The sequence below is a fragment of the Crassostrea angulata genome, chromosome 2 (assembly GCF_025612915.1).
Source record: "Crassostrea angulata isolate pt1a10 chromosome 2, ASM2561291v2, whole genome shotgun sequence".
NCBI lineage: Eukaryota > Metazoa > Mollusca > Bivalvia > Ostreida > Ostreidae > Magallana > Magallana angulata.
The window spans coordinates 22,068,642-22,094,117 of record NC_069112.1 but is presented as its reverse complement, the minus strand read 5'-3'; the positions used below and the strand labels follow the sequence as shown (position 1 = coordinate 22,094,117).

Sequence of the window (25,476 nt, the reverse complement as noted above, 5' to 3'; positions counted from 1 at the left end):
TCAGTCTAGGGTATTTTAATTGTTTTGTCCCTTTATGTTTGCTTTTTTCACGTTACCCCTATTTCAATGTGAAAATAATAGACATTGTCTTTCACAGAGCGCTGGTGGCCGTCGGGAGGGGAGCATTCATCTCATCAAATTTTTTCATCGGGATCAAAGTACAACAGCAGGTGTCGCTAAATTTTTTACTTCCGGTTTCTGCTACCAAAAAAAAAATAATAAACAAAATTTTCTCGAAACAACGGATTTTCCCAGATTTCTGTAAGCAGTTCGCACAAAGCTCCCCGCCGTGGCTGACGGCAGAACAGACTCTTAGTTATGTAGTATGGAGGATATGTATGTTGGCCGCGATGCGACCCCTGTCTCTCAAAGCTCGGGATCCTCCACGGGCAGTAATTCCAGTAGTACGGGAGAGGAGGAACGCTTGCGGCGCTTGTTCAGCAGCTGTGATGGGGACGGCGATGGCTTTCTGGACAGGTAAAGAAAAAATCTAGGCTCACCTGGCGGATCCCACTTTTCTTTATTTCTAACATGTCTAAAGTTGTATAATCTGAACATACACAATTTAATCTGACAACGGGCATGTTCTTTTTTCTTTTCTGAAAGCCTTGTTTCATAATATACAATACATAATATATTTTACGGTGTGACCGTTGGGGCGAGCGCAGAAGGAGTCACACATAGATCTGTCATCATTGTTAAATGCAACCCGTGGACTTAACCAAACCAAAAAACTTTGGCTTTGTCTCGAAAACTTTTACCACCGCAAGGAACCGGAAGATATCAAACTTTTATTCCAATGGTCCCTTACTAGGTTTATACACTTAAACAAAAAACTACCACTGAGCATTAATAAAATGTTAAACAGACTTATTAGAATATTTTGATAAACACAAAGCCGGTTTTTTTTATTTTTTTATCTCTTCTTTACCTTCTAATAATGATCATTAAAATCAATAAATTGTGTGTCTGTGTTATTTCTCATTTTGTTCCTTGTTGTTACCGGTGTTTTAATTTTCCTCTGTGACATCAATTTTGTTTTTAATCTTTTTAATTTTTGTACGCTATATAAGCGTTGTAGACATGTACCCTCCCCCTTTTTTTAGTGTGTGATATCCAATATTATTGAAAGGTTTGACCACATATGCAACTATAACAAATACATGTAGATATTTTAACAGTTTCATTTTTTTCTTTTATTTATTCATTAGAAAATGACGTGGCTACACGTAGATCTAATAATGATTAGACTTTTCTTTTTTAATAATTTTTTGTCACCTACCTAACGTATACAATGATTGGATCAATGTGACAATAAATTTAGCATGGAACTTGCATGTGTACTTACTGAGCAAAAAAAATCATCAAAACAAAACTAATCAGCCAAAGAGTCCCCGTTAATAGTGAGCGCAGTATCAGTATTAACGGTGACTCCCTACTGTGTACTTCCTACACGTTACATTCAGTACAGATGCTTGATCCACCTCTAAATGAATCGCGGGAATATAAAACACGAGATCAATGTGACGTCATACTTAACTTTTTGCGCTCGACAGTTTTCGTAAATTGTCGGACAAATTCGGGGAAGGAAATGACGTCATAGGTACAGTTTTTACGTAAGCATATGTGTTGTTTACTTTAAATGTTTTTAAAAGGATTTTTTATTGTTAAATGAAAATGATGTATGCGATTTACAGGAAAGAATTTTCCTTAGAAACGCTTCCTGTTCCGCCAAGTTGCTATGCACCGCAAAGGATCACTGGGATAGTAGAACGTTTTCACGTGGCCTCATAAAATTTTCTTTGAACAATGTGCAGATTTCAACTCGAATTTCCTCCGTTCGTACACGTTGTCTATGGAGCTCGCTACGCGAGCGGCGCTTCGCACCGCCTCGCTGCGCTCGCTATTAAACAATCTAAGTCAAACTAATTGGCTGAAGCTGAAGGCAATAATAGTATTTTATACCCAAAAGTGATTGAATATTAATCTTTAAATTGATTCGAGAAATGATTTATTTCTCATTGTCTTGCCAAATCAAGGTAAATTCATCTTAAACTTAGATAAAGCAACTGTTATAATTTGACAATTTCGGAGTTAAATCATTTCAAAGATAGTTTTTGGCATTTATACATAAAAAGATATAAACATTGAACATATTTAATAAACAATTTAAAACTCTAAAACCTTGTAACATTTACTTGAATAAAATTGACAACTTTGTGGGGAATGTTATGTGCCTGTAAATGTACTTGATATACATTGTTTCATTTCCACTTTCAGTGGGGACTTTATCTACATGTGTCGCCAGCTCAACATGGAGGACATGGCTGAGGAGATCATGGATCAGCTCGGACTGCAGTCGCAGAGCAAGATCACGTTCCAGGACTTCCTACGATTCCGCGGACAGGTAACAAAACTGTCATACTACATAAAAGACACAAACATAACAATTACGGTAGATTTTTTACATCTATCAACGGCAGCAACATACAGTTAAGGTATTGAAAAAGACAAATTCCTCAGTTATGTTGATCAACACCTCGCAGCAAGAGTATCTTAATAAGACAAACTTTTTCGAAATTAAAACATGAAATGTATTGAAAGTCTACATTTGTTTGCATTGTCTTCTGTTCTCTCTCTCTCTCTCTCTCTCTCTCTCTCTCTCTCTCTCTCTCTCTCTCTTACACCCTTATTTTTCTTTCTCTTTGAATATTCACATAAGTACATTGTTAAATTCTCTTTAATGCATCTTCTCTCTCTCTCTCTCTCTCTCTCTCTCTCTCTCTCTCTCTCTCTCTGTCTCACTGTCTATGTATATGCAATTCTAGAACTGACATCTTTCAACACTCTATACTCATTATTAGATAATAATTTTGTGTGATCTTTTAGGTCCAGAACGAAGAGCTTGATCTAAGTCTTGGGGTGGAGGATCAAGGAATTGACTCAGACTTGAGCGGGGCGTTACGTCATCCAGACAATGTCACTTCCTGGCCAACAATGTCCAGCGATAGCCTGGGTAAGAACTATAAAAAATGTTACTTATTTGTTTACGAAGGGCATTGTCTTCAATCAGAAGTGAAAGTGTTAATGAAACTTTGTCAAATTAGAATTTGATATTTTCTGACCCTGGTACACAGTTTATAATACCACTTTCCTTTAATTAACATACATGTATGTAATAAATCTTGAAAGATTTATCTTATGGCTGAATTGTTCAAACATTTTGTAAGACTATCTATATATAGACCCAGGAGATGTTTTTAGGACAAGGGAAATTACTCTTACATACATGATTTAAACCACACATTGGAATTTCTTGACTTGACAACTTATAACAAATATTAAAGCCATTATGATTTTCAAATCTCAGAAGTCATGAAACATGGATGTGAAGAGCATTTGCAGTAATGATCAAAGTAATTTTGAATACATTTTTATTTTGGAAAGCTGAGGATTTACCGGTAGCTCTAACCCAACTGAACTCAACTTAGTTCTCAATTCAAATCATAAAATAACAAGTGCATGGCTCAGAAATATTCAAGATGAGGAAAGTTGATGACTAAAGGGGTCGAAAGTTTTCTTATTTTATTTTGAAATTTTTGGCCCGAGAACCAATACTGTACGTAAATTTTTTGATGGCATTTTATATAGAGAAAATAATTTGTTATGACAGGAGCATGCTCTGGAAAGCCCGACAGCCTGGACTACGACAGTGGAGCCCGGGACATGAGTCCGGAACCAGCCAGTCTACAGCAGCTGGTGGAATCCCACAATCCCCGGCTACTGAGTATAGTCCAGGATGACAGCATCGGGATGGAGATTCTGGACGTGGCAAATAGAGTGAGTATATTCTGGTTTTCATGCATGCATATAATTAATGGTAAATGTGTAGATGTGAGTGAGAGGAAAGTAGATTTTCACAGTGAAGTGAGAACTGTAAAAATATTGTGTTATTTGGACGTGGCCAACAGAGTGAGGGAAGGAATCTCGAATTTTACCTAGAATTCTAAGTTATTTGCGTCAGTCATTTTTTGTGATTTAAAAGTTTCTAATAGCTAACAATACCAGATATAATTTCTGCATATTGAATATTTTGCAATGTAAAAGTATTTGTTAAAAAGCAAAAATTAGATCATTGCAAAAATTACTGGATATACAGTATATTTAAAATAATATATACTAAATTCAGATGTGACCAACAAAGCTATTCACAAAATCCAGAAAACTCCAGTCTGGAAAGTTTAACATACAGTAATTTGTACTAAACTGTTTGAGATTGATTTATAGTTTTCATTAAGAACTAAATATTGGAAACAAATCATATTAATAGTTTACAATATTTTAGGGAAATTTATCATAATATAATTTAACAAATTAGTATAAATGATCTTAAATGCCACTATGCTAGTGTTAACTGTTAACAAAGTAAAGAAGATAATTCAAACCTTTCAAAACAGACTTTTAGATTAAGGTATTCACTACACCAAGACTTATACTTTTTAAGACACTACGTCACAAGATGGCGATTTAAATGTTTTGTTAAACTGTTTGTTTCAATCGATTCAGATGCGTATCGCCATAGCTCAGTGGTTAAAGTATCAGGCTTGTGAACCGCAGGACATGAGTTCGAATCCATCTTGGGGCTTTTGTTCATGATTACTGAATGACATTTTTGAAAATATCCTCTTTTATCTAAAATTGCATATTTTTTCGCCTATTTGACACATATACTTCTTATCCATCATGCTTTCTATCATAATCAAGTAAATTTTTGCCGATTTGAGAAACTATTTCAAGGTGTAGTGAGGCACCTTAAACAGTGAAACCATAACAGTCAAGGTATCTTTGAATTATTGATGTTGTCTGCTCATTAAAAACGTCAAGCTTCTTCTATGTCTCCAGATTCCAACTCCCAAAGTGCTTATTTTTTCAGACAAATTAGCTTCACAAGTTTTTATTTCAGAATTGATTTTCCTTTTGAGTTCCGAAGGCGACAGGAAACAAATTAGATTTACACTGTAACACTGTCAGAACAAGATTCTGTCATTTAGATGGATTCTTAGTTCAATTGGAGAATTTATAAATTTAAATTTGATGATTGGATCAGTTGTATGGGTTACAGTGGCGTCAGAAGCAAATTGAAAGTGGGGGGGGGGGGGGGGCTAGACTAATCAACTTGACAAGCCAAAAAAAACCCAAAAAAACTTAATTCCCAAAATCCTCAAAATCCTCATCCGGGGGGGGGGGGGGGGGGGGGGGGGGGGCATCCCAATATTTCCATTTTTTAAAGGTAATTTTAGGAACAATTATCTTTCCTGCAAGAAAAAGTGGGGGGGGGGGGGGGCTGAACCCTCTATGATGCTATGTGCCTAATGGTTGGGTCTAACTTTGCAAAAAAAGTGGGAGGGGGGGGGGGCTAAGCCCCCCCGGTTCCGACACCTATGGGTTACTTTTTTCCCCTATGGAGTCATCATAGTTCGCGGGGAACCAATGTTCGTGGCTTTCGTAGGTAACCCTTGCCCAAGAATTTACATCCCCATGAACATATATACAAGCATTTATTAAAATTATGTTGGTTACACTACCAACGAAATTACATCCCCACAAACCAGAGTTTTTGTGATTCAGTCTTGTATTAATCTTGAGAATAAAAAATTGCAAGCATCAATGTTTTGTAAATATGATTTCTTAAAGTTCAACACTGTATGAAAATGGGAAATTTTTTACACGAATATTATTTTCTCGCATTTAATAAGGAATCTAGTAATCTACGGTATTAAAAAAAACAATGCTGTAATTTTATTTCTTGTTTTTGATGAAAACAGATATTTTTGCAAACACCCCCTCAGATTTCCTCTCAGAAGATTAGATTAATCTTTGTCAGATCAATATCTTTAAATATGTCAGAGATCTAGAAAAATACCAGGGGGGAAAAATCATCAAATACCACTTGTTTTTTGTCTAGAGGTGAGTAAACATTGCAAAAATATCTGAGTTTACATTACCAAGAAAGTCAATGAAATCAGATTAAAAAAATCCAGGATAATCCGATAAAACTGTTTAATTGAGCTAAATTTTGGCAGAAAAAAGGGAGTTAAAAAAGAGGGAGGGAACCGAATAACTTTATCATGGGATCGTAATTAATATTAACTGAAGTTTATGCTGAAAAAGTACAATTCAGCAAGAGCTTTGGAGTTATTGTGGAATTGTGTTGACTCTCTGATTAAGTAATCAATAGCCATCTGTTGGATTCCATGTATAATGGATTACTACTTTGTCAATCTCAAGTGAAGCTTGTGTTTGAAGCCAAAGAGTCATTAGCTACGATTTGAGTGTTTTTTTGTCCGGTTTTATCGGTCTTGAATGGGCTTTGTTGTTAGAGGAAAATTAAAGAATTTTTTTTTTGGTAATAAAATTATAGGGGAGAGAAAAATGAGGATGGATGCAACATGGAAATTGATTTTTATCACCGCAGTGATTTTTTTCTCTTTTTTCTGCCCTCCAATTTATACCATCAGTATTTCTTGTATAATTCATAAAGCTTCTGTTTCAATTCAGTCTGTTAACATGAAACAAGTTTAAGGGTTATTTTACTATATTTTACTTCGGAATTATTCATTTATAATTTTAAATGATAATTAATAAAGTCAATTCGATAATTATTTTATCTGACTTTGATAAGTTTTAATATTTGAAACTTTTACACAGTTGTCTCTTGGTTCAATATTTATGCAGTAAATTGGAATGTTTTTGAAGCCATTATTAAATTAATACAAAGCTGGAAGAAAAATGATATAAAAAAGAAGGAAATATGTTCACAATTCAACATGCTGGCTTTTTTGCAGCTTCGCTAATTGGCAAATTCTTCTTCATGCTTCCAAGAAAATTATGATCCCATAAATCACTTTTATTGAAGTTCATGCAGTAAAATGGCAATTGATTCCAAGAATAAAAGCATCAAAGTTTATATTTGTCTGAGAAGAAAACCATCATGCTTTCATCTTGGGGGTCATTTTCCCCTTTCCCCTTTTCCGCTTTCCATAGACACAGTCCAGGTTATCAGACAAAGATGAAAATTGGACCAACTCTTCTATTAGTTTCCATGGTGAAAAAACTGCATCTTAATTCTGTTTTTATTTGCATACCAAATCTAGGGACCCCTAGATAGAATGGTGAGGAGCACAGTTCTAATATATTGATCCAATAGCAGACTGTTGGGGAATTCTTCAGAAAAATTCACATGCTCTATAATAAGACTATTCTTCCCTGCATGCAGACATGCATATATGCACTCTATTGCACCATCTGAAGTTCTACAGGTTGTGCGGATTTTTTGTTTTTATTGAAGACCTGCAGACTTCTGGAATGGATCCATGTATGATGCAGATTCCGGTGTTTTCAATCTTTTTTTAACATGTTTGAGATGTCGATAACCTGTAGACATGAGAACACAAATGTGGTTATATTTATTACCCATTTTGTTTCTAGAGAGAGGTTTGAGTTTCAACAAAACTGTAAACAATATTTTTTTTAAACAGAAAAGATATATACAATGTACATCATATTGTACTAGCAATAGTAATTCATCTCTTTAGTGTAAGTGGTACTTTAGCATGATCGAGGTTTCATTTTCAATTACTGGTCCTCATTGTCAAGGAAATATGGTAGTTACAGCAGAAAAAAAAATTGTTTTAGATCATGTACAGTCTGTGCAAATTTCCATAAACTACACCTTTTAAAGGGAAAAAAAATTTGATAAATCAAAATATTTAATAAACATGCTACAATTACATTAATTGCGTAACATTCCTAAGTTTTAATTGTACACTATGAAATCTAAGTAAACATGGTACTAAAGAGATGGACTTAGGTGGAAAATATAAGTAAAATTTTAGGATATTTTAGATTTGAAATTAGGTCAATGATATGACATGCCACTTTTTCCGCAATGTTAAGACCCCTTGAGGACATTCATTGATATGATAGTTGGGACAGGAAGCTATCCCATAGTTCCTTTTTTAATCGTTCTTTCATAACAGGGGCATTAATGATGATAGCTTTATAATTGCACACAGCATGAATGGCTTAACGTCAGATGCCTTATAAATGGTGTATTGGGGATTAACTAATTGACAATTACTGTAACTATAGATAAACGCTTTACATGTATTTCTGATCTATACTTGAAGCATCAACATCATCAGAGATTGATAAATAGATTGCTACTGTGTACACAAACATCTGATGGAAAACCAGAAGCCCTCGGGGAGCAGACAGTCTGCTATTGCTCTCTGCCATTTGCTTGGGGGCAGAAGTTTGTTTTTCTTTCCTGATGAATGAATCATTTTTTGAAGAATTTTCAGTAGCGTTTGAGCAAGAGAGACAGTTCAATGGGAATTTGTGAAAGGAGCACTCTATTGACAGTAGCAGACGGCACTTGTCATTTTCTTGAAAGAGAGAAAGAATAAAAAGATTGATGGAAAAAGTTGTTACTTAGAAGTGATTGCAGACGGCATAGGATATCTGAATATTCAATAAATTTGTAAGAAAAAGACTTGCTGCTTTCATTGCTATAATCAAAAAGATGATGGAGAGATGAACTATTTTCACTAAATGTTACATAGGTTTGGATGAATTAAGCATACGTACAGCCTGGCTTATCCGAGGTGAAGCGATAAACGCAGATAAGAAAATCATTTTTAACTGAGATGACATTTTGAAGCGTGGGTGTTTTCAACATCAAGAACATCGGAATCTGTGGATCCAGAATAGCTCTAGGGCGAAGTTTATGATCATTGGAACATTGCATAAGAAGGTCTCCATATGCAACAGTGGAGTTGTGGAGTATAGGAGTGCAGAAATATTGACTGGAGCAATATAGTGTAAAATCTAGATGTTATAGTGATACTGCCATTAAAGCTCATAGGATTCATGTGTGTGTGTGGTTAGATAGTAATACATATGGTTGTGAACTCACTGAATAAGTGGACTTAAAAACTTATTCTAAGAATATCATATAACTGTGAAGTGTGCTATATACCGTAATTCAACTTGAGTTTGTTTAGGAAGATTGCCAATATTGTGTATAGGAATGAAACGATTTATAATTAGTGCACTTCCAACTAATTTAAGAAATTGGACACTCATTTTATTGAGAATTAATTCAACATTTTGTGATTCTTTTTACATTTTTTGTCCAAAAGAGAATGGAATTACTGGCCATTGGAGCCAGAGAAATTCAGTTTTGTTGTGATTTCTGGAGAACAAATGATTTTTCAAAGAGTGACTCTTTATCTGATTGAGTAAATTGAAATTAATCCCTAAACAACTTTTTATCAGTATTATCATCTATTTATTAGAGGAAACTTAATCTGACTAATTGATTAAGTGATTAATTAGTAATGAATAGTGATTCTGATCTAAATAATCAATGTTAAACAGACTGAAGCATTTTTCAACATATCAGGATTATTTACAAACCTTAAAAAAACCCTAGCATATCGTAGATGATTGCTGGTAAAAAGCCAATACAGAAAGAATCAATGGAATTTGGACTTAGAGAGATGGGCTGGATCATGTGGACAAACACTGTTGATTATCAAGAACATGCTTCAGAATTAATATAATTATGGTTACAATAAGTTGAAGCAGTTTTGGATATGAGGAATATTTGGCTGTGAAAAATTGTGAGCATATATCGTAAGGTTTTTCGAAGTGTTTCACAGTGCAGTATCAACATGTGTTAGATGTGTCTGTCTAACGTTGGAGATTTATCTCAGCCAAAATGGGAGGCATTTTAAGAGAACACCGTAAATTCTGTGAAGCAATCTTTGGGATATTCACATCAGGAAACAGAAATTATTGTAGCGTCTGAAGGAAACTTTAGATATTTGTTACCTTTTTAACGATTCAACAAAAATTTTTTACATGGAAGGTGATGATAGTTCAGAGTCCCACACCTACGAGAGGATTTATGTGAACGGTTACCATGGAAACTCCAAACAACACGTCTGTGCGGAGGATAACCCCACGTGTCAGGTGATCTTGTCTGTTTCAATCATTTCCGCCCTGATTTGTGAGTTGTATTAACTCATGTGTGTATCAGTCATTGACTCTGTGAGTGGTGTGTGGCCAGTCAGTCTCTCTCTCTCTCTCTCTCTCTCTCTCTCTCGTTACATTCACCTATCTCAGCTTCTTCTCACTCCCTTGAACTGTTTCTATTTCTCTCTCCCTCTTTCTCTTTCCATTACCCACTCACTCTCTAGCATCTCTCTCTCATTCTCTCCTCTCATGTGCTCTCTTTGATTATGCCCCCCCCCCCCATTACTACATACAAAATAAATATAGAAAGTTTATGTGAAAAATCTTAAAATTAGACTCAGAGAGGTGGTATGAAAGAGAACTTTATCGTACTACCTTATTCAATACAAATGTACAATCATGTTTATATCAAAGTACTTACATCTCCAGTCTTGTGTGTACCTGTACTAACTAACATTTTTCAGCCTGGTGGACCCGATGCTAAGCTCATTCAGATGCTTGCTCACTGCCAATTATAGCACCATATTACACCAGTCATACTAGGTTATATAAAACTTAAACATTTTTTCTGTAGTACTCTTGATTTCATTCAAAGGAGGCATTCACTTCAAGAGTCACAGATGACAGCGGTTATGTTTCATATACAAAGTATTGGATGAGGGAGAATTGAGGAAGGAATTGTGGTTTCCTGATTCCTCGCATTATTAGCTTGTTGAGGCTATAGATCATGGGGGCCTCATAAAGGGACTCTGTCTATATCACATCTATTCAATATGATTTGATTAGAAAATATTAAGATCTGAAATAAAATTTAGGAAACCTAAATTTTCAAAAACATGTACCTTAAGTTTTCGTGTTTAAATGTTGCATTATTTCTAGTATTGAATATACAATGTCCTTTTGTTGCCTCGTTGAGAAAAAAAGAGCAAGTATTTTTTAAAATGTTTCATAATTATAGCAATTTTTGAAGAAAAAAATATAAAATGTGATGAAATGGAATCGATGATCTTTGAAATTTCCTTATTGGGTTATATGACAGTGTTATAAATGGAAGGGACTTTAAAATGTTGAGTTAAAATGACTGCGTGTGTGAACAACAAATCTGGGACACATGGATTAAAACTGTGAAATCTTAGTTGATTTGCATCCATGGGTATTATGAAAGAAGATACTGACTAAAATGATCATTTGATTCCGAAAACATTAGTTGCACAGTGCTAGTGCATGTTAAACTGATGTGCAGCTTCCTGTTTTCGAGATGCATATTATTGAATTATCACCGAATAAATAAAAAAGTTGAACTTTTTGATTTGACTTTCATGGACATATGAACATCAAGAAGACTGTGGCACAAAGAGGTTTTTAGATTTTACATTTTTACTTCTTGTATAAAATGCTACAGGCATGACATACAGAGAGTAAAGAAAATGATGAGGATTTTGCCTTAGATTTTACTTCATGTCAAAATGGGTTCCAAAAAGGAGAGGAAAGTCGGAGAACTTGTGCAACAGCGTCTTTCAAAATACGAGGCGCTTACGACTCCGCCAGCGCAGAATAAAACTCTGCCTCCAGGCCACTCTTACAAGAGATCGTGGTCGTACGACGAAAAGGAAATAAAAACCAGAAACATGCATATCACTGTCAGTGAAAGACTGCGAGAGAACAGAAGTGTTAGAAATACGGTGTCAGTGTTAAACTTTGTCAGAAAACAGGAGCCTGAATATGTAAGATTGCGGCTGCATACTCTTGAATAATACTAGTAACACATGTATTTACAAACTGTATATGACGTGTGTCTCTGGATTCTTCAGTAGGGACCTAATTCTTCCAAGAGGTCCAACCTTATGCTTTTAAAATTATCTGAAATTATAGATAAACAGTGGACTGAAGTCACTTAATGTTAGCTTCATGATATTATGAATGCAACTTGATCATGTAGGGTAGATTTCCCTTTTAGAATCCTGGATGAGTTTTGCTCTGAGCACTATCTACTAGGTTCTTGACCTTTTTTGAAGGAAGTTTTTAAAAAATAAAAAAAAATGTTTCCTGATTCAATGATGTTAAAACTCCATAGCAGTTTGAAGTGAGTGCAAAATGTTCAAAATATCTACCACAAATATCGAGGTCCCAAAGGACCTAAAATAGACTGAAATAAAAATAGGACCTTTGAAATTTGAATATTTGTTTGAAATTTCATTTATCTACAAGGTGTTCCTCAAATATTCATGTATCACATTTTTTACTATTGCCACATTATTTTACTGATCTACTATTCTTTTCAGCAGCCAAGATGAAATTTAGTCCAGGATTTTAGTTTACTATCTAAGATATAGAATTTATAATTTTAATGATCCAGAAAAATCTAAAATATGGTATTGAATCTCTATCTTGCAGCTCCACCTAGCGGCATTGACGTCACTGAAAGGGGAGATAATAGAGTTGAACAACAGGCTGCATCATGTGACGTCGGAGAGGGATATCTTGGAGAAACAGGTCAATCGGCTGCAGGTATTGACCAATGAAACCAATCTTTTGGGTCTGTGGAATCCAAATCCTATTGTAAACTTACATGCGTGTTCTTAATTTAGTAGGAATATTTTAGCAGTTTTGTCTCTAATTTCAAGCTACATGCTAACATATGATTAAAGCAAATAGATTTTATGAGAAGTTGGCTCCAAATGCACTTATTACACTATTAAGACAACTGTCTATGAAAATAGGGCCTTATATTGGGTTTTTTTTAATTTACATTTTTATGTAACATGATCACATCATTTTGTTGTTCTGAGACAGAAAATTTATTTGCATGACACTTTAATCCATGTCCCGATAACTTTTGCATGAAGATTTACTTTATTTGCTTTTGGTCACTGTTTAGGCAGACAAGTTGCAACTCCAACATGAGTGTGAGAAAGAATACTGGTGTTGAATTTGTCTACATTAATCTAACCCCAATGGTCCCAAAAATTTTTACAGCAAATACGAATACTTTAAAATTCCTGTTCTTTGTTATGCAGGCAGACAAGTTGCGACTCCAACATGAGTGTGAGAAGAGATTGGACATCACAGCTGGACGGTACGAGGAGCGGATCACCGAACTCCACAGTGTCATAGCAGAGCTAAGGAAAAAGATAGAGAGGCACCAAATTAATGTCATCAGGTATGGAGGCAAAAATCTGGGGAGTAATGAATGGCACAGAGTTACTGTAAACAAAATAATTTGGTGTGTACATGCATTGGTTTTTCAACAAATTAGTATATACAGTTATTTGAATTAGTGTGTTTCTGAGTGTATGTATTAATACATTTATATGCATGAAATTTGATGTATTTGAATTAGTAGAAGCTCTTTTCGCCAAAAACTCTTAAAAAGAAAAAGCCAAATGTAATATGTATGCAGTATTTTCCTGAATTGATCAGCTACTTCTGAATATGTATGCAGACAGATCTAGTAACTAAGTTTTTAGAGATGCATCATAATTAACGACCCTGTCCCAGAGGGAAACACAGGGTACAGTAGCTGTCAAAGGTTAACTGATGCTGCTGGCCTCTCCTCCTCACTCCTCAGTACAAATATAATGTAACATAATGGGAGGATTTGAAATCAATACAGTACAGTGTGGAGTTAGTGCCCCCAGAGAGAGAGAGAGAGAGAGAGAGAGAGAGAGAGAGAGAGAGAGAGAGAGAGAGAATGTAATGATTTCATAGAGTACTGTTGTTAAAGTTGATCAAAGACAGAAATAGGGATGATAAATGAATATCAACTGTCACAGTGTTGATTGGAGGAAAAGAGGGAATGACTTGTTGGGGGGGGGGGGGGGACTCAGTTTTGGATGTGGGTGACTCAGAGGCTCAGGGACAGTACAAATAATGGTTTCATAACTGTCTATTGATTAACATTTACTGTATGTCTCTAGGCTTTAACATGCTTGATGGTCTCTTGCATTGGGTTTGTTGACACTTCTCTACCGCGTTTTCTCTGATGCTGGTATGTTATGATCAAGCAAGTCATTTCCTCTGTTCATTTTTTCTAAATGTCTATGGAAATGTGTGAAACTTGGTGTCTGATGAGCATTTTGAGATGGAAATCTTATTTGCAAAGCATCCAGGGAGTAAAAACAAAATCAATTAAAACTTTCCCTGAATAAACATTTTCAACTTTTTTCCTTAGATTTTTTATCCTTTCCATATTTTCAAGATACATGTAACATGTTTAATTATGTCTTGTGACTAGAAGATTTGACCTTTATTACAGAGATTATTGATCTTTGATGTATTTGAGCTTTAGTTCAAAGACTTGAGCTTATGTGCTCTTTGACCTTTTTACAGAGGTGTATGACCTTTAATGCACTTTGACCTTATTACAGGGAGGAGGATGAGTATGAAGACTCTGCCGTCCAGAGCAACAAGAGCAACGATGGAGGAAGCCGGGCAGCCAACGAGTCCCAGGCCAACAGTCTAGGTCAGGGTCGGTCAGGTCTTAGGGAGGCTGGATGGTCAACAAATTAAAAATCAGGCCCCGGGGCCGTAAAACTTAGATGAGCTCACTTTTGATCTCAGTCTCACTTTTCCACTATATATTCCTTTTGTAAAAGTGAGACTGAGATCAAAAGTGAGCTCATCTAACTTTTATGGCCCAAGGGCCTGATCTGCTTAAAATTCTATGATATGATTTGTATATCTATAAACTATTATTTAGTAAAGAGAAAACCCAAATATTTCACTTTTAAATTTTGGTATTTTCCTATATTTCTATATAGAGCTCTTCTTGTAAAAGGAGGTCAATACAGTCTAAATATGGCTATGACTATCGAGCCCTCTTAACACGTTATGTCATCTAAGTCTGACTCCTATGTCCCTATAAAGGCACATTGGCCTTTGGTTGACGAGTTCTTCATATATTTTGAAATCATTAGTGTTAAAGGCGGCTCAAGCGTTTTGGATTCCATTGCTACATCGAAAAATTTACCTCCTGACCTCAGTGAATTATAATGTTTGATCTATATTTATGAAAATTGATCCATGAAATATGGTCCTCACAAATATGCAATAAAAACTTTTCAATGCATAAAAAATGACCCCTGCAAATATTCAGGATTTCACTAGATATACTGTTATTTTCTTTATAACCTGTTAGTATTGATAACATCTTAACTTTTGTAGATATCCTGGGTAACGATCTGAACACAGAGATATCCCAAGTGGTGACGGCCCTAGACAATGTGATCGAGGACCAGCCAATGAGGGCGGGCCAGGAGGGCACAGAGGAGGGCAATAACACGGAGGCCGCGCTGTGTGATATCGAGGACAATGACAGCGTCGAGGAGCTAGCGCTGCAGGTGAGGACCACAAGGGTAGTGGAGAACCAGTACAGGATGTGGAATTCTGGAATTCTATTTTGATTATGAATTGTATTTGTAGGATGAAATCTAGCAATTACTTTACAATATTTAGCACTGTATGACTATTATGTTGTATAAACATTGGCTTATTACTGATAATTAATAACTATTACGATTTCACCAAATGCATATTCATGATAAAGTAGTTTATTTCTAAATCCTCTCATATATGAATTATTTTGTACTTAACTGTATTTATTATTTTGTTTACAGGCCTGTAAACAGATAGATGCCCTTGACCTGGAATCTCCCCCCTCACCCCCACCACGTGGTCTCCGACCGGCCACGTTCCACCCCCCTCCCCCACCCCCTCCCAATGAGTACCCTGATCCTGCCTACCTACAGGAAGTGATCTTCTCGCTGAGACAGGACGCCATGATGTTACAGGAGACTGTCCAGAGACAGGAGGTGGAGCTTAATATGCATAAGGCTGCGATTGGCAGTCTGAGGGAGGAACGGGATAAACTCAGGCAAAGGGTGAGGCCCCGCAAAGGGAAATAAATTTTTCCCTTTTTTTTTTTGTTTTTATGTTTTATAAGATATATTAAAAATTTTCTACATTTGAGAAAGTGAAAAACCTTTGGCAAAGGATAATGAAAATTTATCTCTCATAAAATTCATTAATTTTTTTGTGGGCATAGTATTGCTTTATGTCTGTTCACTGTTTTAGTTTTTAGAGTAAAGTTATATCAAACATTGTCCTTTTACAGGTGCATGAAATTCGGACAGAGCAAATGTCCCCCCAGCATCTGAAGACCTCCCCTCAGACTAGCCGAACCTCCACCCCCACGAAGAACCACCCAGCCCACACCCCCACAGATAGGTAAGTACAGACTTTGAATGTTCAAGTGTCCCTCTCAAATATCACTGTAATAATGAAACATCAGCGTCATGAAAGATAACTCTAGTAACTCTATGCATTAAGCTATCTATAAATAAATTATTACATTCTATGATCATTGCTCAGAGCTTTTATTTAAACAAAATTTAAAATCTTTTATGAACTCCTTTTTTTCCAAGTTTTTATTTTGGCAGCAGCAATAACAGAATTTTTTCAAAACTTCTCCTTGGTGATTTCAGATCTCAGTTGTCCAACAATGAAACATTCCCCGTGGCCAAAGTTGCCGAGCTCAAAAAATTGAAGACGTGCTCAAATGAGCGCCCGGTGCTGGGCTGTGAGCTCGAGTCAGGAGGGGTAAGTCTCAGTTTCCCACTGCTGCTGCAATGTTCATTATTGTACAGCAAGACTCGTATATGAACATTGAGAATCTAACGCTGTAATAAATTTTAAATAAAGTATGGTATATGTTACATTAAAGCAAAGACCATTAGAGATTTCTAATATGTGTCATCAATGAAATCTCTGAACATTGTCTCGCACTGTGATACATTGTATTTTATTGTATGTTAACGCTTATGTTAAAAAATTGTGTGCTTTCACAGCTTCCAAACACCAAAGTGGCTGAGCATCTAGTACAAAACATGCAGAAAGGATCCAACATGCAGGAGATCGTCCAGACTCTGTACACTGGGGGAGGGGGAGAGCTCACCGAGACTAGGGTCCAGGAGTTCGAGATTGAGTTTGAGAGGCTCCACAGCAAGATTGACAGCTTGAAATCTCAGAATGATCTCCTGAGTCTCACTCTTGAAGAATCGAAATCTCAGTCAGATCGCTTGAGCGTGCTCATTGGAAAGTACGAGTCTAACAATACGGCTTTGCAACTGGGATTGAATTACTCGGATCAGATCATTGAGGCCTACGATGTCGTTTTGTCGTTGACCGAGAGCGAGTTGGGGCTCACGCTGTCGAACTGTCGAGCGGCGGGCATTACGCAGGGGCTCAGAAGCTCGCCGCTGTCCACAGAGGAGATGAACCAACTCGCTCAGAAATCCAAAAATACTCGCAAAACGGCCGAAAACGTGGCCCGACATTTGATTCAGAAGTTGGATCGGAATTTCGGAGTCAATCCTTGGGAAGATACCTCTACTCACACAGCAAGGTTTATATCTTTGAAACATTCTTAACAAAGTTCAGGGTTTAATGGTTTACAAACTAACACTTCTGTCCAAAATTAAGATGTCGGTGAATATCTTGGATGAATTCCTGTTTAGAAAGTTTAACAAATATTTTTATATTGAAATGATTCTACTTTTATCTGTATTTTGTTGAATGTTGATTGCTTTGTTTCTTATTTTATTTTCAAAGTACATTGTGTGAGAGAGAGAGGGAGACAAAGAGAGAGTCAAAGAAAAAATAAGAGAGAAGAAGAGTCATAGAAAGAGAAAATAATATTTTCTTTGACTGTATACTGTTAAAGGGGCATGGTCACGATTTTTGTCAAAAATTATTTTTCCAATTTTAATGTTTACATTGCTTAAATAAGGCCTTTTTAATATACAACCATAATTTGAATGTCATTTGTTGAGTTATAGGCGAGATACAGAGCTTACAATTCTTTACTAAGTAAACAAAGCTTTTGTTTACATTTTGAATGTTGATGTGAAAAATCCAATTTTAGACCTTTTATGAATGTGTTAAACGTTAGGAACTGTTAAGTATGCTTAAAATGAATAAAAAGATCGAAAAATCAGCTTGAAAAAGATATTTAATTGTACAGTGAACCTTTGTAAACAAAAACAGGGCACAAGCCTTGTTTACATAACAAAAAATTGTGAGCTCTGTACTAGTATATTGCTTATAACTTAATGATTGACTCTCAAATTTAATTACATCATTAGAAATGCATTTCTAAAGCATTGTAAATGAGAAAAACAGAATTTGACCAAAATCGTGACAATGCCCCTATAAGATAAAATTCCCGCATTCATCAGAATCTCTCTCTGTATTTCCAGCACCAGCAGTAGTGGCTGCTACTCTGAGGACTTCTCAAAAGCGGAGGAGCAGAAACTGCGGGAATACATCCACCAGCTGAAGGCGGAGCGGGCCTCCATCAAATCCACAGTGATGGAGCTAGAGAGCCTCCACATGGACGCTCCGATCCACGACCCCCCACGACAGAATGAGGCGTGTCGACTAGACCTTGAGAATGCGGTCCTTATGCAGGAACTCATGGCCATGAAGGTTTGTATAATTATGCTTCAATGCTTAGAGATATTTTAATTGTAAGGTGAAAAGAAGAATAATTGTACAATCATTTTTTTTCAAGTCTTACAATTTACCTGATAATTACCCCTGCGTTTTTTTTCAACCCCTTTGTATGAAAAGCTTCTCTTCTCAAGGCGGAATATATGATGAATGTTTCATGCAGAATTATGAGTTATTAGTATGAATTAGCTGATAGAAGCACTTTTAATTAGAGAGGTGAACAGGGATGAAAATGTTTTGGTGTTGTTTGTTTAACAGGAGGAGAAAGCAGAGCTTCGCGCCCAGAACTACCTGCTGGAGAAAGAGAAGAGTGCCCTGGAGCTGAGGCTGAGCGGCAAGGAGTCGCGAGAACAGGCCTACGTCATCCAGATAGAGCACCTCAAATCCGAGGTGGAGGAGAGCAACAGGGCACAGGTGTGTACAGGTGATAATAGGTAGTAACAGGTGTGTACATGTGTTACAAGTAGTCACAGTTATGTACAGGTGTTACAAGTAGTCACAGGTATATACAGGTGTAAATAACTCACAGATGTAAATATGTTAATGATTGCTATCTATGGCTAATGGTCCTAAGATAGCCTAGATCTTAACTCCATCAGGCAAAAACATTCTTGTATTTACATGTTTGTCTATATAATATCACAATGACATGAATAGTTATACATCAGTGTTACAATATTGAATTTGATATCTTTACTTTTCATTTTGATTTTTATGTAAGTAAGTAAGTAAGTAAATTATTTATTATAGTGACATGTGCATATTATGTACAATTGTGCCGTATGATACAAATTTTATAACAACTACTTGTACATGAATATTGGGCACCCGGCCCATTGGGCCTATAAGTCACCTCTGTAATATTAACAATTATACATAGTTCATCACGCTTTATACAAGGTGTATCAATTATTAACACAGGAACAGCCTTGATTTTTCATTGATAAGGGTATAGAGCTTTAGCTTGTCAACAATTGATTGTATCGTCATCACAGCAAATGATTTGATGTTTTTAAACGAGTCTTGAGGAATGCAAATGTAGTCGACCACTGCTTTTCCCTTCCTCGATATCGACATAAAATTGTCATCGGTCTTCAATCTGCCGTTCAATACGCAACACTTTGTTTCATTTAGAAATTCCATAAACTCTCTGGGACTGCAGTTTCTCGCATTATCACCGGTGTGAGATCGGTTTGTCCGGTGTGAGACAGCAGTGTGAGATTTTTCTGTCTTACACTGTGTATTACTATGCCGTTTTAAAACGTAAACAAACGTTGTCTGCTGTAGGGAAATGCAAAATGGTGCATTGAGATTATCCATTAAGTAATTGTGTTGCTAAATTAATTACAATTTATCATATTTTTAATTAAAAAAACTGTCGTATGCTCTCATTTTGACTTGCACTATTTGAAGCACGAGGAGGGATAAACCGAAGGTAATCTTTTGAACGTCATAACAGAAAGTTGTCAAACATCATTTTTTAAGGTAATATAATGCGAGAAAAATAATCATTCATTATATACTCGTGTGGGATAGTGAAATTCCACCTCGGGGCCAAGATTAACGGTCTAGGACTCGGCAAAGCCTCGTCCTAGACCGTGAATCTTGTCCCCTCGGTGGAATTTCACTTTCCCACACGAGTATATAATGAATGATTCTATTAATCTTCATTGCCTTTAAATAAGGTGTGTTTCGCATAAACAGAAAATATCACAATTAAGTTCTTGTATGATATTCATTCGTAGGTCACAATTTTCAGTTGTCCAGCCCCCCACATTTAAATGACCAAGCTTAATATGTTCAACAAATTGGGCTGATTGCTATGAGTGTGTTGTTGCTTGAAACTGGTGGGCCAGTTTAGGTCTGATTATGTCGTTGGCGTCAATGCGGAGTGTATCAGCTTGCGGTATGATTTTCAATATGGATCGCATATTTCTTTCAATGAGACATTCCACACGTGACTTGCTACTTTTTATAAACACTTTTTTGAACTCGTCATTTTCTTTCAGTTTCATTTTGTTCTTTAAGACTAGTATTTTTTCCTCTTTATTTCTAAAGCTAATTTTTACAAGGCCGGGGCGGTTGTTGAATCTACTTGGGAGTCGCGTTACCGCTATCACTTGCACGTTTGATGAAACATCCGTCCCTAGCGAGTTAATGACATTATTAGCCTTTTGCATGAGGTCATCGTTTTCTGAAATCGGGATTCCACTAGCCGTAACTGTTAGGTCGGTGCAGTCAAGGGGATGTGTGATGCTCGTGTTCATAACGGTACCGTCATCGCTAACTGTTTGATTACGCTGTTCCACTCTGGATAGACGTGTCTGTATTGACTGAATAGTTGTCATGACTTCATCGACGCGCTGTGTTTCTATACCTAAGTCCAGAGAAATTTCATCGCGTAGTGACTGTATTCTTTCGTCAACATTTTTCAGTAAATCTTTTCTCAGTTTATCCAGTTTTGATTCGAACATACGTTTCATGCCATCTTGGTTAATTTTAATGTCTTTTATTGCATTGATGACAGTATCAAGCTTGTTAGAAATTGTTGGATCATTGTTAACTGTACTTGTCAATGAATCTCCCGAGGCCATTTTTGTTTTTTGCACCCTAATATTTACAGTTTTGTCTTTTGTTAATGAGTCTTCAAAAACACTATTATTCAGCTGGTCATTTGTTTCGTATAGAACAGTGTTAGTTTGATTTAAAATTTCACTCACGCTTATATTGTGACTAATTGAGTCGTTTGGACCACTTCCTAACTTGCTTTGTTTTGTTGCTTGTTTCGGAACGTTCCCGCCTTCGTTCTCACTGCTATTTCTGTCCTTTCTCTTGTTTTGATTCCTTTTTTTCATACCTCACAAACAGCAGTAAGTCCTCAGTAAAACAGGATCAGAAATACTGACCATATCCAAATATACAAGCAGAATTAACCGAATTAACCGAGGCGAACCTGGTCCTAAAAAAAAACCGTCCATCTTGGTCTAACCACGTGATGCGTATTATGTGTAAAGTTATTAACATGTATTTGCCATTTTTCTTGATAGACAAAAAAACAATTATATTGTAAATTGCTATGTCTTTTAATACAGGAAGCAGAACAGCAGGGTTCAGAGACTCCATTGGCCAACAAGATGTCTCATGACCTTCCAGAGGGGTCAGGTCGTGACCTTTCAGAGGCCCTACAGAGGGAGAGGAAGCTGAAGTCTCGCGTCCAGGAGCTGGTGGTGGCGCTGGAGAAGCTGTCTCGGAACTCGGAGATCCGGCACCAACAGTCGGCCGAGTTTGTGAGCGACCTCAAGAAAGCCAACAGGTCAGGGTCAATATAGTGGTAAAGGTCAAGGTCACAAAAAGTAGATCTGTTTTATTGTTTGTACATGTATGTAGTAAAGATTTAAAACGTTTATGGATGAACTTAAGAAAGCCAATAGGTCAGGAGAATGATACAGAGGATGTTTGATTGTGTAGAAGTCTTGGGTAAATCAAATTTTTTGTCTGCACAAAGGGGTCATTGAATGATACTCTAAATCCATTGTAATTTGTGATGAATGTACATTTCTTAGGGTAAAAAACAATGTTTTCTCTTCTTACAGTGCCTTGATTGCTGCATTTGAGAAAACCAAAAAGAAGTACCAAGGAAAACTCAAGAAACTGGAGTTCCAGATTCAGGCCCTCACGGAGAGATACGAGGCCCAGGTAATGGGGGTGAAGGAAGGCCAGTTACCGCTCCTTTCTCTTTAGTAGTTGTCCATAGAAAAATATTCATATGATCTATGTGAATATTCTATTATAAATGTTTTTGGTTAAAAAGAGGCAACTTTCTAGTTTATACCACTAATGCACACAGGTTAAAGTCTTTAATGGTCATGTTGAGCAAGACGGCCAAATTACCTTATTAAAATTATCCTAGTTATGTAAAAGAAATCATTTGATACTTGGTGCTTCAATAGAAAGGTGTTTCGAAAGATTTTTCCCATATGACCATTTTCATATGTTGTATATGTTGTATCATCTTATTAAAACCATATAAGGATTTCCCTGTTGTTTACAGGTGCATATGTTGAAACAGAGGCTGCTTGCTGTGGAAAATGCTGGCTGTATTCCCCCGAACGAGACTTCTCTGTAAAATGGTTGTATCTGGCCATTACGCTGAGTTCAACAGGAGGATAGTATTCTAGATACAGGATAGTGACTTTATATCCCACCGCTGGAAATTCACAAAGGATAGCATTCCACATGCAGGATCAGTTGCCAGTATCCACAATTGAGATTTTACATAATGGAGGATATAGTTGTAACATGCAGTGGTATCATGGTTGAATTGTGGATACTAAACTCTGGATACTGGCAACAAAATGGCGGCAATTTCTCTGAGCTGTGAGGGATCTGTGATAAAACAGCCAAAAAAATGCATACTGACCATTCATGGTCATGTTTTTTCCACAAGTGATGTGGAAAAGATTTAATTGGACTATTGTGTACCACCGAACAAGACAAATGACATCAGATTGCAAAGGGTGCAAAAGATGTCGAAATGGGAACAAGAAATGGTGCTATTAATGAGACCAATTTTGGATTTGTGATTTGGAGTGATCCAAAATTGGAAAAGATCGGTTCAGACTGGCTTTATAAAAACATGAGTTTATACCATAAATGGGGCTTGATTATGGTAAAACTTTAGCAGACTAAGGGCTATCTAGAGTTGAAAAACTTAGGAGTTAGAATTATCCGATATGAATTAGAGATACTTGAGGAATTCTGGAACAAGGCGTGTATTTATAGGACTCTGTGATATTTCATTTCAAATTTTGCTAAGCAAATTATGGTGATGTGATGTTCATGCAAGCATTTTTTTCTGCCATATTATCAACTGCATATATTGTAGTGTTTATTCATTTGATACATGTGTGTAATTCTTAGTGTATTAATATTGTCTTTTTTAAGTAAATTTACAGGCAAATTTTTGCAGCCTTTTGTATGTATATGCACAGTGTCAACATATTTTATGTGTAAGAGATCCCATATTTGAGAGGAAAAAAATCTTTTTACTGTATGGTGTGTGAAATATAGTAGTATTTAAAGAATGTATCAATCCATTGTAATATTGCATTTCGTGAAAACAGTATTAGTATGATATTACAAAACTTCATTACATTATTACATTTTATTTATTATTACATGTAACATGGTCAATAAGATTGATGTCCTGTACCAAAATTTTTCAATTTTGTTCTTGATTGATTGTACCTTATTGCTAAGCAGGAGTAACAGTTTCATTCATGTACCGATGAGGTATTTGATCTCATCAAAAAGTTTGTATTTATTAGTATGTGATTATGTTGAAAATTCATTTCTGATCATCATTGATACAAGAGTTATTGTTCTTGTCAAACATTTACCATGTATCCACCCTTTGAGAAGATCTGTTAAAATATTTCATGAGACAGTATTCATCTTTCGTTGTGACGAAAATATTTATTAACTTTTGTCATATTTAATCTCACAGGCATTTGATATAGACCCCCTCCCCCTCCCCTCTCACCCCCATGGTTCTTAACTCCACCTAAATATGGGGGTCACACCCCCCCCCCCCTTTCCATATTAAATAAACAAACCAAAAAAACCAAAATAAATTAAAAAAAAATAAAAATAAAAGAAATTTAAAATAAAAACAAAAATAAATGAAAAAAAAAATTAAAAACTAGATTAATTTTTTTAAAAAAAAATCAAAATGAATAAAGAAATTAAATAAAAAAATATAATGTTAATGAGAAGCAAAGAAAGGCATGTAAATACATATTTAAAAAATATCTTTTTCTCAGAACACATCTTTTAGAATTTAATATGATGCATTTCCTACCATAAGTACATTTTAAAATTGTAAGTTGAAAAGTGTGTGTGGGGGGGGGGGGGGGGTGGAAGCATTAAAAAAAATAGTATCTTAAAATAATCGGAAGTTAACAAGTGGGTGGGGGAGGAGGGGAGTTATAATTTGGTTTGATTTGAAATAACTCATAAATAGTTGTATATGTATGAAAGTAATTGGAAGTTTCGGGGGGGGGGGGGGGGGGGGGGGGGTATAAATCAAATGCCCGTGTGTATTATGTGTTCACTTGCCTGGTGCTAGGTACTGTTACCTTTATCTCCTCTCTGTAGCAAACACCTGTGTTTTATTTACATGTACACATTACTGCTGGTATTGTTTTATAACTGTAGTAAATGTACACTGTAGGCACACTTGTAAACATGACAGAATCCTTGCCATGTTATTATTATATTTTTTAAGTTATGTGAATCTGCATTAAAATAGTGATCCAAACATTTTCTGTCTTCTTTTTTTTAATTAATTGGTATTCAAGGAACAAAGGTAATTGTTCAGTATTGCAGTCTTTATCACCTTATTACTTTGATATGTAATTCAGACTGAAATTTGTGCACACGTTTTTGAATAACTGTATTACACAGTAACGAAACCAAAGAATTCAAATTGCTTAGTATGTCTTCAAGCAAATTCATTTATTTCTCAGTATTTATCAAATGAAAAATTAAGAATTTTTTTAATGCTATATTTTAGCTTTATACCTAATTGGAAGTTTCAAGAAAGTTTTCCTGATCACATGTTGTGTGGTGTCTGTCTGTCCAACTGTAACTTTCTATTTATCTTGTTCTCCCAAACTCGGGAGTCATTTCAATGAAATTTGTCAAAAGGTAATTTTGGTTGAAGAGCTTTCAATTTTATGCAAGTGAAGTGCCATTCAAGTGGAGATGATTAGGAAATAAAGTGCATGCTTGCTCATGTACTACTTAAACTGTGATGTGTATAGTTTTATGAGCAAAAAATGTTAACATTTTACTTGAGCAGAACTGTGTTCATGTACCATCAGAGGGGAAATATGAAGCAAAAATGACAATATTATCATGTTTGCA

The 25,476-nt window shown here is 35.9% G+C and overlaps 2 protein-coding genes across 4 annotated transcripts in view; one reads left to right on the top strand and one right to left on the bottom strand.

Moving 5' to 3' along the window:
- Positions 1 to 25,476, bottom strand: part of LOC128170467 (complement C1q-like protein 4) — a 290,459-nt gene that overhangs the window by 24,188 nt on the left and 240,795 nt on the right. The window lies entirely within an intron of this gene.
- Positions 182 to 24,117, top strand: LOC128170457 (colorectal mutant cancer protein-like). 3 transcript variants are annotated; one of them, XM_052836226.1, is made up of 17 exons: positions 182 to 477; positions 2,281 to 2,407; positions 2,890 to 3,016; positions 3,674 to 3,840; positions 12,436 to 12,549; positions 13,059 to 13,201; positions 14,409 to 14,503; positions 15,205 to 15,380; positions 15,657 to 15,920; positions 16,154 to 16,266; positions 16,524 to 16,638; positions 16,887 to 17,443; positions 18,297 to 18,525; positions 18,808 to 18,963; positions 21,642 to 21,862; positions 22,143 to 22,245; positions 22,601 to 24,117. In XM_052836226.1, exons 1-17 carry the CDS (start codon positions 326 to 328, stop codon positions 22,673 to 22,675), a joined length of 2,934 nt encoding a protein of 977 aa, XP_052692186.1. In that variant the 5' UTR covers positions 182 to 325; the 3' UTR covers positions 22,676 to 24,117. The 3 variants fall into 3 exon arrangements, with proteins under 3 accessions (XP_052692186.1, XP_052692188.1, XP_052692187.1); XM_052836228.1 differs by lacking the exons at positions 182 to 477; positions 2,281 to 2,407; positions 2,890 to 3,016; positions 3,674 to 3,840 and adding an exon at positions 9,127 to 10,038; XM_052836227.1 differs by lacking the exons at positions 182 to 477; positions 2,281 to 2,407; positions 2,890 to 3,016; positions 3,674 to 3,840 and adding an exon at positions 11,129 to 11,765.